The 16442-nt window shown below is 37.5% G+C and overlaps 1 protein-coding gene across 1 annotated transcript; it reads left to right on the top strand.

Moving 5' to 3' along the window:
* The first annotated feature begins 1135 nt into the window (after window positions 1-1135).
* LOC139148143 (pancreatic triacylglycerol lipase-like) lies at window positions 1136-6083 on the top strand. The gene is made up of 7 exons (XM_070719453.1): window positions 1136-1211; window positions 1789-1873; window positions 2424-2623; window positions 3480-3711; window positions 4174-4313; window positions 5497-5581; window positions 5778-6083. The coding sequence occupies exons 2-7, from the start codon at window positions 1831-1833 to the stop codon at window positions 5981-5983; spliced, it is 906 nt and encodes a 301-aa protein (XP_070575554.1). The 5' UTR covers window positions 1136-1211; window positions 1789-1830; the 3' UTR covers window positions 5984-6083.
* Window positions 6084-16442: the final 10359 nt, after the last annotated feature.

Here is a 16442-nt window from a genome sequence, read left to right as displayed (position 1 = left end):
CAAGCGCAAATGTTGACAAATGGTTTTGTGCGCTTTTCGTATTGTGATAGCTATCAGTTAATCTTAGTCGGCGTTAAAACTGCTGATTCTGAAAATGTCACAAATGTTCAGTTGACCTTTGCAACATATCTTATCAATCCCCCTCGACATTAATATCCATAATCTTTATGAGTTTTCACTTTTATTGACAATTAGGGTCATAAACGTCGAGAAATTTAATTATTTTTTGGTCATAAATTTATAATTTTCAAGCCCACTTACCCACTTTCCCATAATTCGTAACACACGAATGAAAGTCGTCCTCCTTTGCATTCAAGAAAAAACCTGGAAAAAACACCGTTAGATGTACAGATTCGCCGAAGTCATACTGCTCCCCATAATCAATGTTGCCAGTTTCTCTGTCTGTCTGTCTGCCTGTTTATCTGTCTGTCTGTTTGTTTGTCAGTCTGACTGTATGTATGTATGTATGTATGTATGTATGTATGTATGTATGTATGTATGTATGTATGTATGTATGTATGTATATCTCTCGCTATCTGTTCCTGTGTCCCCCCCCCGATTTAATATGTTTTCTCATGCGCATACAGAGATTGAGAAAAATACCTTCGAGCAATCTTTTCTCAGCATCAACAGTCATTGCCATTATCTTAAAGTTCTGAAGTGAAATGGTATAGAAGGGGTTCTTCTCTAAATGACAAATAGGAGCTAGCACGTTCTACCTGTGCTACAATGCGAGTATACAACTGTCATTTTCACGCCTCGCTCGGTCAAATCGCCGTCACATTTGCGCCATCAGTATGCTGGTAATAATATCATATTTTTATCGCTAAAACCGCACACACAATACAAATATTTTCTCAGCAGAACTTTGTTGGCGTCTTACAGATGTTGTGCGGCGTTAATCATTTTACTGTGCAGTAAACATGAAAAATGTTTTTGCGCAATAAGCAAAAGCTCCTCAAGAATATCCCTATATTAATTTTGATTGCACTTTCAAAGTATATTTCAATATTGTTTATTGACTTTAATAAATACAGCTTGCGATAGCGCTTCGAGTTGCAAGATACTTATCTGAAAACACCGATTACAAAAGATAAATGTCTGGTTCGAGTCATAAAATTTTGGAATGTTTTAAGCATAAAAGGCGCGCCTCTGTCGTTAAGTTCTTCACTGCAAGCTGTCTCGATTTATCCGTAGCAAGACACTGACAGGTAATGTCATCGCTTTGTGTTGCGATATTATTCCTCTTTTGAAAACAGGTTTATGAAACAGTTGGTCGACGGAGAAATGTTTTGCCTTAAAAATGTGAGGATCTCGAAGAAGTTTCATCTTCGATCGCTCTATATTATCGTTCGATTTAGTAATTTGTTAATAGGACCTGAGGAGTGGAGCTTCCATGGAATTTATCTCCTGGACCAATATTTGTTTACCTCTCCCTGATTCTTTTTAAATCTGAAAAACCAACGGCAGTCCGCAAAAGCATTTGCTAAATCGCTATTGTAATTTTGTTTTTGATCTCGACGGCTTTGAAAACGTCTATATGAGTGAAGAGCTTTACGAAAGACTAGATGCCACGCGGTTCCATGTTAATATGGCTGAAAATTCGATGCTCGAGGCGCCGAGAAGTCAACCCGTGTCTCGTTTTAGCGGTTTGGCCCGTATTGTTGAGTGGTGTTTGAGAGTGTGGAAAGCTATCCTTTCCTTTAGACGCAGAGAAAACAAAAACAGACAGAATCAAAGATCCGTTAGCTTAACATCTATGTCAATCGTCCTCTCTCTCGTTTTCAGATCATTTTGGTTAGTACCGTCGGAAAGTCGACTTTAGCGACCATGCAGTTTAAACTTGGACTCCTCTTCTGCTTTTTAGCGTCTGGTAAGTATATATGTGTCTCATATACGCCTGGTCACAAAACTTATTTACCCATCTCGCTGTGTCATATTTATTGGAAACTCTCGATTTGGAAGCATATACATAATGTCCCTTTGTCCAAAAAATAAATTGCTGTATTTGCTTATTTTTTCGATCTTCAGTAAATATTTGTAACTGAAGATACTTAAAGTGTATTATGAGCTGAATTTAAAGCTTAAAGTGTAAAATCTCTCAAGTAAAGGGACGAAGCCAGTTATCGCTCTACAACAATGCCATTAATGCCTTCCCTAATGGTTTCATTTCCTGTAAATAAACTTTACAAAAAGAGATTGACAATATTCTCTTATAAAGATTGAAATATCCTTCTTGATTTTTATACTCGAAACAGATTTGATACTTCCAACCCGATCTTAAATTTAGTAAACTATAAAATAGGGAAGTCGGGAACAAAGCTCTAAATTTGCGTGTTTTCTTTCAAGAAATTACCACGAGAACACGCGCACTAATTCGTCCCCGACTAATTGTGTGTTTTGGTCTATTTTGCAAAATGCAGCGTCAGCTTGGAGCACTACGTTCCGGCTGTTCACACGCAATAATCGTAACAGCTACCAAGTGATCGACAGAAACAACCCGTCATCTCTGACGTCTTCCAACTTTAACCCTTCGAGGGACACCAAATTCATCACCCACGGCTGGAGACAGAGTGGAAGCTCCCCCTTCGTCATCGATATGAAGAATGCCTTGTTGGATTATGTAAGTTGAAATACATTTTTCTGCCAAAAATGGCCGCATCCCCGAGGGGAACACGCCATGATATTTTCCTGTTAAAAGACAAACGAACAACTGAATATACTATTCTTGTTCGAAGACATTTAAGGTACTACGCGGATCCAACTGAAAATCTTAAATGTTTGCTCGAACTTTCCGTAAAGAAACTCTCAGCCATCACATTTCAATAATGCAGTAATTAGCCAAGATTTACCGAATCGTAAAATTCAAAATGGTGGCCATCCCTGTTTTAACTCTATGGGGAAATAAATGTTTCGATTTTTCCAAAAGTAAGCCGTTGTAAACTTTGCTTACTTAATGGTCTTCAAAATGAGTCTCCACGAGTGGTGGACCATAAAAGCTATTGTAAAAGTTTGGAGACTGAATATTTTTCTGCAAGGCGCTTTCTTCCGTACCGTAACTTAATGTTTTTTGTAGTTGTGTGATTTAAAGTTATCTTATGCATGTTAAACTTTGGGCAATTTTAACACACTGAAGCCGATTACATTAGGTAAGACAATTCAACTCTCAGGGCATGATAATGTACGATGACCCTATGAAAACTAGTGTACTGAAGATTTTCAATGCTTTACACACTATTCGAATGAAATCGTTTCGTTCAATTGTACTCGTTCGGTTATAGCGTATGGTGCCCGAACCAAACTTCATAACGATCGCTTCGAGACTTGTGAAAAAACTTTTGAAAGATTTACAAGATTTCATGATCCTGGCACGTAATTTAAACTCGACAACACATCATAATTTTCATGACAGACAGAAGCAGTATCAATTGCAAAAAGTGTAAATTGTGTAAATTTTCGTACTTTTCCTGCCGTTTTAGTCAAACTACAACGTGATCGCCGTGGACTGGGAAGGCGGCGCCAGCAATGTCGTGTACTACCCAGCCGCAAGTAATGTCTACACTGTAGGATCAGAAGTGAATCAGTTCATAAGGTTCTTGAACTCGCAAGTCGGTTACTCCTACGGCCGTGTTCACTTGATTGGTTTCAGCTTGGGTGCACAGGTTTCAGGCGAGGCTGGCAGATTAAACAACGCCATCGCCCGAATCACAGGTAAAGAATTATGATGATGGTGTCACTGTAGCCACGTTGCTCAGGCCTTATCAACACCATAAGGATAAGATAAAAGGACAACTATGAAATATGACTTCTGTTGAGTTAAAAGTTATAATTTTTATAGTGAGAAAGAATAAGTATCATGTTCCCATGTAATTATTTCGGATACGAGCGGCAAATCGTTCCAGACTGTCGTAAATTAATGTTTGCATGTATAGACCTCTTCTTAGGGTCTATGGTGCAGGGGAAAAAAGTGCTAATTTTCGATTAATACGCCAAAAAATATGCCCAATACTCGATGTTCTGAACAAGTCTCCAAATGCGACAACACAGACTATAGAGTAAAAACTTTTGAGATTTTGAGGGTATGGAAATCTGTCCTGATGTACGATGGGCTTCAGATACAATGGACCAGTTACAAATGCATCGATAAGCCCACGGTAATGGTGTCCGTTTCAGGTTTGGATCCGGCTTCTCCTGACTTCGAAGGCAAAGGTAACAATCAGAAGTTGGACGCCAGTGACGCTCAGTTTGTTGACGTCATCCACACCGATGGAGGCGCCTTTATAGGGGGTAGAGGATACGGCACTTGGGATCCCGTGAGTATGCAATGAGAAAACTTTCCAGCCATCTGGTTTTTTAAAAACATGATGTCACTTTCACCCATGAGACGATAATAGCCACCCAAGAAGAGTGAATCTTCCCGAGCCAGGGGACTTTATCGTTGGTTCAGGTATCACAAAGGCCCTACGAGCCTAAGATATTCGCCTCCATCCCGCTTGTTCCCTGAATACAGGTCCACTCTCATGGTTTGATAACAATAGGATTAGGCATAAAGATGGTGATGAAAGGGCTCTACGCCTTTGATTCAAATGATTGTTTGTTTGTCTTTAGTCGGGCACGATAGGTTACGCAGTTGACATTTGAAACCGATATGATTTTCTATTCAACAATATAGACAATCTGCGAATATTATCAGAAGGGTAATTTCCCATTTTCCGAAGGCAAGGTGCAAAGATTGTATCATCATATTGAAAAATCAATATTTTACGCCCTCGATACACCAGTGTACTAGGACTTTTGTATTTAACACGATTGGAACTAATTTGGGATAATTGGATCATCATATTTTTCAAATTTCTTCTCACAAATGTTAGGCGCCCCATAGCTGAACGTCTCAATATTACAAATTACTCATAAAACAAGTGTGTAACGTAAAAAGAGCAGATTAACTTACATTTTCAGATTTTAAAGACATTACTTCACCATCCAATTATCCCAAATTTGTTCCAATCGTGTTATTTTTTATAATGCCGATAGAAATCAGAGTATTGTACATGTGTATGTCATCTTATTGCGTTTCCTATGGCGTCGGTATCCGAGAAAGCGATTACACAGTATAATAAAGACTGTAAATTGAGGGAGAGAGACCACAGACAAACTCACTGACCCACTCTCTCATTGAAGCATACTCAGCGGCTCGGCAGTGAGAAATGGTTCCGTATTCAGAGAAAATTCAAGTTCTGCATCGCCATTCGTCAATTTCGGCGTCTTCTATTTCCCGTCGAATTTCAACCTGGCGAATAACGACAGTCGTGTATCTCACGGGTATTAGTAGCTGCTTTGATAAAGCTAGCTTTTTGTTTCATTATTACACGTCTAACTCCATCATAAAAAAGTTACACTCAAGTTGATGGCAAAAGTTCTTTTAATAACCGACTGATTTCAACGTTCCGGGAAGGACAAAGCATTCAGCTGTTTTTATTTCCTTTATCTTGTCAGAATGGCCATGTTGACTTCTATCCAAACGGAGGCAAATCTCAACCAGGTTGTGGCAGTGCCAAGCGTGATGTCGACATTGACGGAAGTGGGTAGAAATAATAATGGATAGTGTCCCTCTGTTACTGTTTAATTAAGAAATCGACTCTTCTCCAGCATATAAAGCAATTTGAAAGCAAATATGTAATAAATGATCTTCACTTATCATGCAAGTATAGTTGTGACCAATCTGCCTTATTTATGATCTTTTGGTAACAAAAATTTGTATTTTCCGTTTACTACAGATATAGGCTGCCATCACGGTAGAGCTCCCGAATACTTCACGGAATCCATCAAGACATCTTGTAAATTCAATGCCTGTCCATGCCCACACGGCTCGACCTGTACGTGCAGCTCCGGGTATAACAGAATGGGATTCCACGCCACCAAATCCCCATCTGGAACCTTCTACCTGACCACAAACTCCGCCAGCCCCTTCTGCCAATCGTAGACGACAAGCGTTACAGCATTAATTAGCCATAATATGATCGAAAATTATGGTGTATTATATGACAGTTCGTATTAAATCAATAAAAGATTAGAAACTGAAACATATGTCTTGCTCGGATGTCTTCTTTTGATACTTATTTCTCAGTGAAATGAATGTCTGCCCTGGGTTCTTGCTGTTAAGGCAAAAATTGTTTCTGGTCCTTGACATTCATAAAGGCTACATAATACTTCCGTTTTCATTTTTGCATTTTTGGACATGCAAACAGGGATGTCGAGGGTAGCTGCACTGATGAGTATGTAACACCCCCCCCCCCCAAAAAAAAAAAGCCATGACGCGCAGATTCTGAAATGACGCGCGCGGTGACCAGAAACTATCGGGGGTTTTTTGGCCTAGAGCACTTCACAATCTGAACAGCTGTATCTGACAGTGTTTTTGTTTGACCCATCGACCTTGCGTTTATACTGAAAATTGTAGAGCTACGGCTGATAGACGTTACGTGAAACAGAGACCCGTTTTTAAGGTCTATGGTGAAACAGAACGAAAATGTTGATATATTCCCCTCTGTACAGACATGTGGCTGCCGGCCATTTAGCTTGTGACGTCATAAGAATGAAAGAAGCCAGGCAAATCTTGAAAATAGTTCAAAATTAGTCAGAAAACTTTGGACTGCGGCATCTGTGTACACAAGTAACTCCTTCTTGCTCCATGCCAAGAACATTGACTTTAGTAGCCATTTGAGCAACGCCCTCTCCGAAATAACAAGTTTAACTTGACTAAAATATTCTGATATTTTTGGTATAAGGGAGCCGTCAGTTATTATGAGGCGATTGGCCGGAGGAAATTGAAGATGGTCCATCCTGTATAATGTGACCCTCCCCCTTTCTGAAATATGGCCCTCCCTGATACTCCTTTCTAAAATGTGACCCTCCTTTCCCTCCCTCTCCCAACTCGAACGCTTGAAATGTGTGTACAACCTTGATAGAACTGCTTACTTCATTGCATTACAAGAAAAGATATTAAAGGAATATTTTCTATAACATTTGATATAATTTTAGTTTTCTTGTTCTATGCAGCAACTCCATATGGCATGTTCATATGCCTAGTTGTCTGCTTGTCAACAAATCCCATACAGTGTAATGACTATTGTTATCGTTGAAAAATGAATTCCAGTCCGGACTTGAATTCAATTTTTCAACAATAACAATGCTTACTGTAAAAATATAGGATGTGTTAATAAGCTAAATACTGGGCATTTCATCATACTTCCAGGATTTGAACCAGACACTGCAGTTGATACAGAACAAAAATACTATAAAAATAGGCAAAAGTCACAGCTAATGGACAATACGACAGCCATGCATCTGTTGGATGCTCAGTGTGTGTGAATTTTTTGGTAATCACACAATTCAAACTAACCTTGATCAATACTGATAAGTGATTTCCGAGTTGTGCACACTTCACAAGATCGTGTCAGTTGGAGAATATCTGTTATATTCTCTATCACTATCATTGTCACTGTTAGGCCTAGTATATTTACTGCAGAATAAACGCCTACCACTGTTCAGAACATTTGAAATCATCATCATCATCATCATCATCATCATCCCCAAATGTATGAATGTATGACTGCTGTTTGTTTCTGGTTCTGCTTGTAGTCTCTCTTGCCCAAGAATTTGTCCTAAATGTGTCTCCACAAGTTCTATGAGCTGTATGAGGTTATCCCACGATATCAGCGCTTGGTTGGGACCATGGATGTAAAAAATAGACTTTTACATCCATGTTGGGACCACAGTCGTTTGGAGAGCTATTCAGCGCTGGGACTATTCGCCCCATAGACGAGTGTGCAGAAGCGAGAAATACCCAAGTCTGGAAATGAAATGGCTATTTCGTATAGGGATTGTGCCACCATGTCATCTTCGACGTTCGATTTTACCGTGAAAAGTAGCAAGTTCATCTATCATGTAACCGTCGACCGTTCCCTAGCATTCTCAAAATTCATACCTGGTACTTGATTTGCTTCACAAACGCTCGTTTCGTGTGATTTTCGGCCGAATTCGACGGACACGTCGCTAAAACATAAGCGTGAGCAACATTCCGGTCACCTCACAGTGGACGTTGGGCACCTCCACTTTACTGACGTTAGCGCCGCGTACCCATGAGGGGTGACTGGAAGGTTGTTCATGCCTTATGTTTTGGCGACGTGTCTTCTGAACTCGGCCGAAAATCACACGAAAATTCATACCTGATACTTCATCTGCTTACAAAATGCTCATTTCCTGTGATTTTCGGCTGAGTTCGAGATAAACCTGGCCAAAACATAAGCGTGAGCAACATTCCAGTCATCCCTCATGGGTAGGCGGCGCCAACGTCAATAAAGTGGAGGGACCCAAGAGGTGACCGGAATGTTGCTCACCCCCAGGTTTTGGCGAGGTGTCCGTCGAATTCGGCCGAAAATTACACGTAACGAGCGTTTTTGAATCAGATAAAGTATCAGGTATGAAATTTTAGAATGATAGGGAGCGATCGACGGTTGCATAATAGATGAACTTGTTAATTTTCACAGTGAAATCTGACACGGAATGTCACATGGCGTGGTTTTTATAGCCATTCTGTTTCCAGACTTGGGGTATTTCTCGCTTCTGCACACTCGTCTATGGGGCGAATAGTCCCAGCGCTGAATAGCTCTCCAAACAACTGTGGTTGGGACGTATTGCCACGAGCGAGGGTGCGAGCCGCATCACACGAGTCGAAGACGAGTGTGATGCGGCGCGCACCCTCACGAGTGGCAATACTAGTACGTCCCAACCAAGCGCTGATATCGTGGGATAACCGATTTATCATATGCCCATGACCGTATATTTATGTATAAGGTAATTAAAAATAAAGAAATTTTATTAGTTTTTGTCAGTCTTTCGAAGAGACTATGTTTTTATATTCTGCCGCTGGTCTGAGCGCATTGATACATGTTTGTTTACAACAGCTGATCAAGTCGTCGATCGCATCGTGTCGAGTGTACACAGTCTAAACAGGATTATTTCAGCGCAATTTACCGCAGTTCCGAAATGGAATGGAACCAATTTACTTATTCTGGTCACCGTCCCAGTGTTCTGGTGGATAATTATTACACGGACAATATTGTAAGTTTGAATTCACTTGAATAACTCTTGCTGAAACATGGCTGACGTGAACAGGACCGACGAAGTAGCGCGAAATACAACAGATTGTAAACATCAACTTTTAATTTTCTACAACAACCTGTCCTGTAACTCTCTTTAGATGTGAAATAAAGGAACGTTAAATTCATATGTAATAGTAATATGTTTCGTTTTATATTGGTAAATTTTGATTGAAGTGAAAAAGATGGATTTGATCGTTAAATGCAAGATGAACACCATAACATCAAAATCGGAAATAAACAACAATTGATGACGTATAACGTGCCGTATCAGACTGATGTTTTACGTTCCACGTCACGATGCGTCAGAGGAGACACGGATACGGTCATGGGTATATGATAATAGCCTACCTAATATTATTCTGATATTTTCCCCACTGATCAGCGCTTGCGTCTGCAATACAAGTCAAGGATAGAGAATTTCAGTTCTTTGTGTGGCCATTTCTGTAACAACTTGCCCAGTCAACATCATCATACATCTTTTCTTCAGGTACATTTCTTTTTCTGGTTCTGCCCAATCTCTTTCGTCAGTTTCAGCATTTCAATATATGTAATATAACTGACAGCTGCACCTTCTTCCACGATGTATTTCTCAAGAAAATAGGTCATTTGCTCTGGGTGTGCAGATGATGTACTTTCAGTGTGAATCTCTCTCTCTCTCTCTCTCTCTCTCTCTCTCTCTCTCTCTCTCTCTCTCCACTTTGCTTTGTTGCAATATAAGGCATCTTTTGTAAAACATACTATATACATGTTTATAACACGCCACATGCTCATTCCGTGTTGCGATTCGCCAGAATACGTCACTTGACGAGGAAATAGATACGTATAGTCCCCACCGGATCAGTAAAAGTGACGTCAGAGGGTATTTTTTGAAAAGCTATTTCCCTAGGGAAATAGTTCTGACCAAATTTGGAAAAGTGCCGCTGCATGATGTACTCGGACATAAATCCCAGTATTTGTGAGTAACCTTAAATTATAACAATGATAAGTGTAAACGTGTATGTCTGTTATGTGACCATGACAAAGAGACGTCACAGATATGTAATAACAGCTGAAATTTGAACAAAACCTAAAGTGTTAGTGTAATATGTGGAAATATGAGGAACATTCATGCCTGATGTAATTATTATCGCTGTACACAACAATATTTGATCACCTTTTATATCCATTTTCTGAGTTCCACCATATCTGAGGGCGGAGTCTTCATTCTGTTTCCACATTGTACTCAGAGAATCTATTGTTAATTTTTGGAGCTGAAGGCATTTTCTGTATCAAGTGTATCATGTCCTGGACAATCTGTTGAAAAAGAAACAAATAATTATCTATTACCAATAAGTGGAAGTCAATGATCAACATTTGTACATGAAGTTCTTTGCTGAAAATGAATCACTTAAGTATGTACCCGTCTTGAATGACAAGATGGCTCACAAAATTTGTGTAAGCAATGATGTTGAAATCAAGCTGTGGAAACATAAATTTGCCTTGAATAACAGAATCAACAATTACATCATTTACGACAAATGATTTGAGAGGTACGTTAGTCTGTAATAAGTCATCTAAGTTGCCAGTTTGAGGTTATTATCAACATAAACAAGAAATATCATCCATGAAACAGTCTATGTTAGTTATTGAAAGAATGGCATGAGGGTACCTGCACCTAAGCTGTGGCAAGTCAGTTTGCCTGAAGATCACACAGAAAGGTAGCTAAAATAAAAGTGCAGTTTACTCACTTTTTCTGGTCCCTTCTTGTACCAGATATGAACTGTAAATGCTCACGTGTTTCATTATATATTGCAGTTATGTGTAAATTTGAACCTTTGACACATGTTTGCAACTTCATTGAAAGTATTATGATCAACATTATGAATAATATTCACCACAGATTAAACTCTATAGGTCATTAAGTATTCAAATACGCAATTAGCTGAAATAGAAATAATTAATTTCTTTGACTGCTGTCATTGTATCGCCACTTTATATAGCAGGAGTAATTGCCTCTTGTCAAGTCCTTCAAACTAAATATTCCAAACTTTGAAAGCTCATTACATATGCAAACTATTAATTAGCTGACATGAAAACTTAAGTGCGAAATGACTTTCAACATTGGTATAACCTGGTATAATCATCAATATACATAGCATGTTATACCAACTTTGATCAAATAAATCCAAGTATACAATGTATATCCCTAATTAGGAAAGTTCATTAAATACACAAATTAGGAATTGGCTGAAGCAAAAATGCTTAATGCCTTGCAATAATGTTAGCCTACATAATAGTATCTTTAATGTACATAGAAAGTTTCATCAATTTTGGTCATGTAAATTCAAATATATATCCCTAATTTCAAAAATTCATTAAATATTCAAATTAGGAGCTGGATGTAGTAAATTGCTTAATGACTTTCAGTAACGTCGTATCATAGTATCTTTAATGTACATAGCAAGATTCGTCAACTTTGGTCTAGTCAATACAGATATATATCTCTGATTATGAAAGCTCATTAAATATGCAAATAAGGAATTGGCTAAAGTTCAAATGCTTAATGACTTTCAATAATGTTCTATCATAGTATCTTTAATGTACATAGCCAGTTTCGTCAACTTTGGTCTCGTCAATTCAAATAAATACCCCTAATTAGGAAAGTTCATAAAATATGCAAATTAGGCATTGGCTGAAGTAAAAATGCTTAATGACATTTAATAATGTTCTATCATAGTATCTTTCATGTACATAGCAAGTTTCATCAATTTTGGTCTTGTAAATTCAAATATATATCCTTACTTTCAAAAGGTCATTAAATGTGCAAATTATGATTTGGATGAAGTAAAAATTCTTAATGACTTTCAATAATGTTAAATCATAGTATCCTCAATATGCATACCAAGTTTTGTCAATTTTGATCAAGTAAATTCAGATATATACGCCTAATTAGGAAATTTCATAAAATATGCAAATTAGTAATTATCTTTCACATCACCCCTTTAATAACTTTCACAGCTGATATATCTTGATGTGATCAACATTTGTAGCAAATCTCATCAAAATTCGTGCAATCGTTCTCAATGTATATCCGTTTTTTCTAAAATCATTAATTATGCAAATGAGCAAAAAGTAAGCAAGCCACACCCACCAAAAACTAATCAGTTCTTACCATTTGCAAGCTGAATCTATGTACCAGATTTGCTTCTGATCTGATGAGCCGTTTTTGAGATATTGAGCCCACAGACAGACAGACCCACAGACAGACAGACAGACAGACAGACAGACAGACAGACAGACAGACAGACATCGCTGCGACATATGCTCACGTGTGTCAACACGTGTGCAAAAAATGGGCATCTCTCTAATGTGGCAATAGCTCTTGTTGCAGCTATTTGTTGGTGTCTCTATCCTATACGATAATGACAAGTGGTTATTAAATGCAATTTTCCTGTGAACTGATGGATGACAAAATTTAAATGATTGCCATCTTTCCGTTCAGGATGGACAATGGCAAGGGATTATTCAATGCACAGCGGACTACAGACGGGGCCACACATCCACCTCTTAAAAGCTCCTCGTCGCTGACAGCGGAGCTAAAGTAAACCAATTTGAATATTCACCGACAAGGGACGATTTCGGGGAAATTCGGAAATACAATTAAACGTTAAGTTGGGAACACATTCATTTTAGCTCTCATTTGGTATACCAAAGAGAGTTAATCGTATAAGGTGAATCATTTCATTTGCATCTCATTTACATGTCGTCTGTGTGTATGTATGTGAGTATGTATGTATGTCTGTTAGTCCGTCCAGATCAAAAACTCCTAAACTGCAGCAGCTTCCAGCTTAGTATTTGGTGTACAGGTGCACCTAGGGGTCCAGATGTGAATTTGTTCAAATGAACATGTCAGTGTCAAAATTATGCAAATGAGGTAAAAAAGGAAAAATCCTACAAACTGCTAAAACTCAGTAACCGTTGGTCAGATTTGGTTGAAACTTGGTATGTAGGTTCCTTTAGGTATTCGTAATTAGGTGTGTACAACTGAGGTATGATCTTAATTTAATATGTTTGAATTATATCTTCTTCAATTACATATTTTTGCAGCTATATTTGCCATTTTGGTCTTGCTGACCTGAAGTGGGCTGTCAAAGATTTCCTCCTTTATCAACACGTGTCACAAAAAGTTATTCTTTAAATAGCTCTATCAGCTGCCAGGTCACTTGTTTTAAATTTTTAGAGAAACGTCTTCAAGTTCCTATTTTTATGAAACTTCCTATTTTTTTATGGGAAAAACTTACAGAAATAGTCCACAGTATTGATTCCATAACTTTTTCAGGTTGTGTTGATATGAACAAAATAAATAAATATTTGTGAAAAGATTTTCTGATTTTTGGCGATTTTGTACATACAGGAACTAAGAATACATAATGTAGTGATCTTGTGAGCATTTCATATGGTAAATTGTATTTGGTGTTAAAATGTGGTAAAAGAATCATTAGAAAGCACAGCTGAAGGTAATTTAGCAGGTTTGGTTTCCAACAAATATATTCCAAACTTTTTTCAATGTTTGAACTATCAGGGTTATAAATAGTTCTTACACTTCCTGTCATTGTATCTCTTTAAATAAACATTGTTGATACCAAAGGGATGACCACTTGATATCCTGATGGGGGATCTGGAAGATTTTCAGAAAAAATAGATTCCAAGCAAATGTCAAAGAAAAACGAATCTGCCAGAAAAGGCTTGACTAAAAGAAAAGGTGGGAGAGTGGAAAAAAATGCTGTACAGTGAATCAGGTTGAAAATAGTGCCGCCTCATCAATCTTCAGACCCTCCCCCCCCCCAGGAAATCAAATGGTCCACCCCCATGTCTTTGTGCACACATTTTACAATGCACTGGATCTCAGTTGAAGATTCCAAGTTAGGTCAGGATTTGAAAGGAATAGTCAAGTTCACCACAGTTAAAATTCTTAAGTTGATCTCGGTGCCATCACCCTTGTGACATATTGGTTTTATAAGTTATTCCAAAAGTGGATGCACCAGTTGCACCGGAAGAAAACAATCTTTACTTTTCCGTGTAGGGTTTCTGAGTTAATCGTTGTATGTTGAAATTTCTCTGTGTATCTGGTGTATAAGCAAAATGTAAACATTGGTTGCAAGTTGTTAAGCATTTAAGTCAAGGTTATCTGTTGTTCATGAAAAATCAAGAAAATGTAGCTGTTTGCCTGTATTTGCCAACACATAACTGTCTTGCGTGTTGGTTGTCTTAGACATTATCACATACTAAGTAGAAAGAGGACAAGAAACTAATCAAATTGATGTATAATATTCACCCTCAGTGCCTGTATATATAACTATTTTATCATTACATCCAGCTGCTTGTTATATATTTATCACTCTTCATGGGCCAAAGCACACTAAGAAGCCAATGTCATCACAGCCAGTCTGTGTATGTCAGTCTGTCTGTATGTCCATCCATTCACCAGTCTTTCTGTAGACCAAGTTTGTGGAGCTCATAACTGAACAATTTCCACATTAAATGTGGCCAGCTTCGGAATGTGTTGATGGTTATCTATAATCCAATGAAATCTTATAGGCGTTGATAAAAGAATGAGAAGAAAACATGATTTTTCATAATCTGCAATTTATATTGATAAGAGAGTGATTACTTTATTATTTGGTACGTATGATAGGAGGAACAATGTATGTGATAGTTTGATTGAGAAGTATAAAATTCGTATATATGTATTTTTGAAGTTTTTACCGACTTTTGTCAAAAATCTTGTTTTCGAGAGTCATTTATCAGATACCAGGTATCAAATTTGGATTTTAAGTTCTAAGGTTCATTTGATTACCATGTATCAAAACATTGATGAAATTTGTATGTAAGTAAATATGAGCAAATCGGAAGACAGAAGTTTGCAGTGTAGCTTACACACTGTTTTACAAAAAAATTAGCATGGAGCTATCAATATGTTGTGTTTAAAAGAAGTTTTAGGGGTACCATGTTTTGCATGTTTTATTTGTTTTTACATGCCAAATATGATATTCTTGAAGTCGTCCCTGGTCTAATTGCAAAAGATTGAGAATTGCTGCACATTTTACCTGTGTATTTGTGGTAGATATATGTACATGCTCAACTGTAAATTAGTATTTGTTCAAATGAAGTCAGGGTTACTAAAATGCTACTGAGTAACAAATGTGAAAATTTGGTGAATAAACATTGGTCAGGTTATCTTGGCAAGGCAGCACATACCAAATTGTACAAAAAGTGTTGCAAGGAAGTCGCTATGAGTGAATCTAAAAGAAGTTATGGTGTACAGATCTTGTATACAACAGTCTTTCATTTTCAAGATGCAGGACAATATAAGTTTCTTCTGTATAGTCAGTAAACTTCGGTGCCTAATCCGACAAGGTCAGGTTACTAGTTTCAAACTCTTACCACAGTGGATGTACAGATAAATATGACAATTTTGTGTGAAAAAATGTTCTAGCTTTGATTTCAAAGGATTTTGTTTTTTTCCACTGTCATATTGTATATTTATGGAATTGCTTGTCTGTGTTAGTGATGACTTCTACACAAATCCCTGGTTTGATGCTTTGAAAGTCAGTTAGAATAGCTTTAAAACAGATGTACATATCTGATGCTTCAGGCTTCTTGCTATATGTTTGTGTTTGGAAATTTCCCTATTTGTCCATGTCACTGTATGGAACGCCGTTGCTGCCTTCTAGGTTTATTTACTGTATTTGATGAGATGACATAAATATATGATTTAGTAATGCCTTTAAATGATTAGGTTGTGTCAATATATGATAAGGTGACGCCTTTATATTATAAGGTGGTATCAATATATCATAAGGTGCCGTTATTATATAATTAGGTGACATCAATATATGATTTAGTAATGCCTTTATATGATTAGGTCGTGTCAATATATGATTAGGTGACGCCTTTATATTATAAGGTGGTATCAATATATCATAAGGTGCCGTTATTATATATTTAGGTGACATCAATATATGATTTAGTAATGCCTTTATATGATTAGGTCGTGTCAATATATGATTAAGTGACGCCTTTATATTATGAGGTTGTGTCAATATATCATAAGGTTCCGTAAATATATAATTAGGTGACATTAATATATGATTAGGTCGTGTCAATATATGATTAGGTGACGCCTTTATATTATGAGGTTGTGTCAATATATCATAAGGTTCCTTAAATATATAATTAGGTGACATCTGCATGTGAATAGGCAATGCCTTTATATTTCGAGTCTATAACAGTATATGATTA

This window comes from Ptychodera flava, chromosome 13 (assembly GCF_041260155.1).
Source record: "Ptychodera flava strain L36383 chromosome 13, AS_Pfla_20210202, whole genome shotgun sequence".
Taxonomy (NCBI): Eukaryota; Metazoa; Hemichordata; class Enteropneusta; family Ptychoderidae; genus Ptychodera; species Ptychodera flava.
This window is presented reverse-complemented; position numbering and strand designations above follow the sequence as displayed.

What these genes read in the sequence shown, in the direction of transcription:
- LOC139148143 (XM_070719453.1), top strand. Translation starts at nt 1,831, where the DNA reads ATGCAGTTTAAACTTGGACTCCTCTTCTGCTTTTTAGCGTCTG. An exon ending in GATACGGCACTTGGGATCCC is followed by an intron (nt 4,314 to 5,496) that starts GTGAGTATGCAA and finishes TTATCTTGTCAG; the next exon opens with AATGGCCATGTTGACTTCTA. An exon ending in TGATGTCGACATTGACGGAA is followed by an intron (nt 5,582 to 5,777) that starts GTGGGTAGAAAT and finishes CGTTTACTACAG; the next exon opens with ATATAGGCTGCCATCACGGT.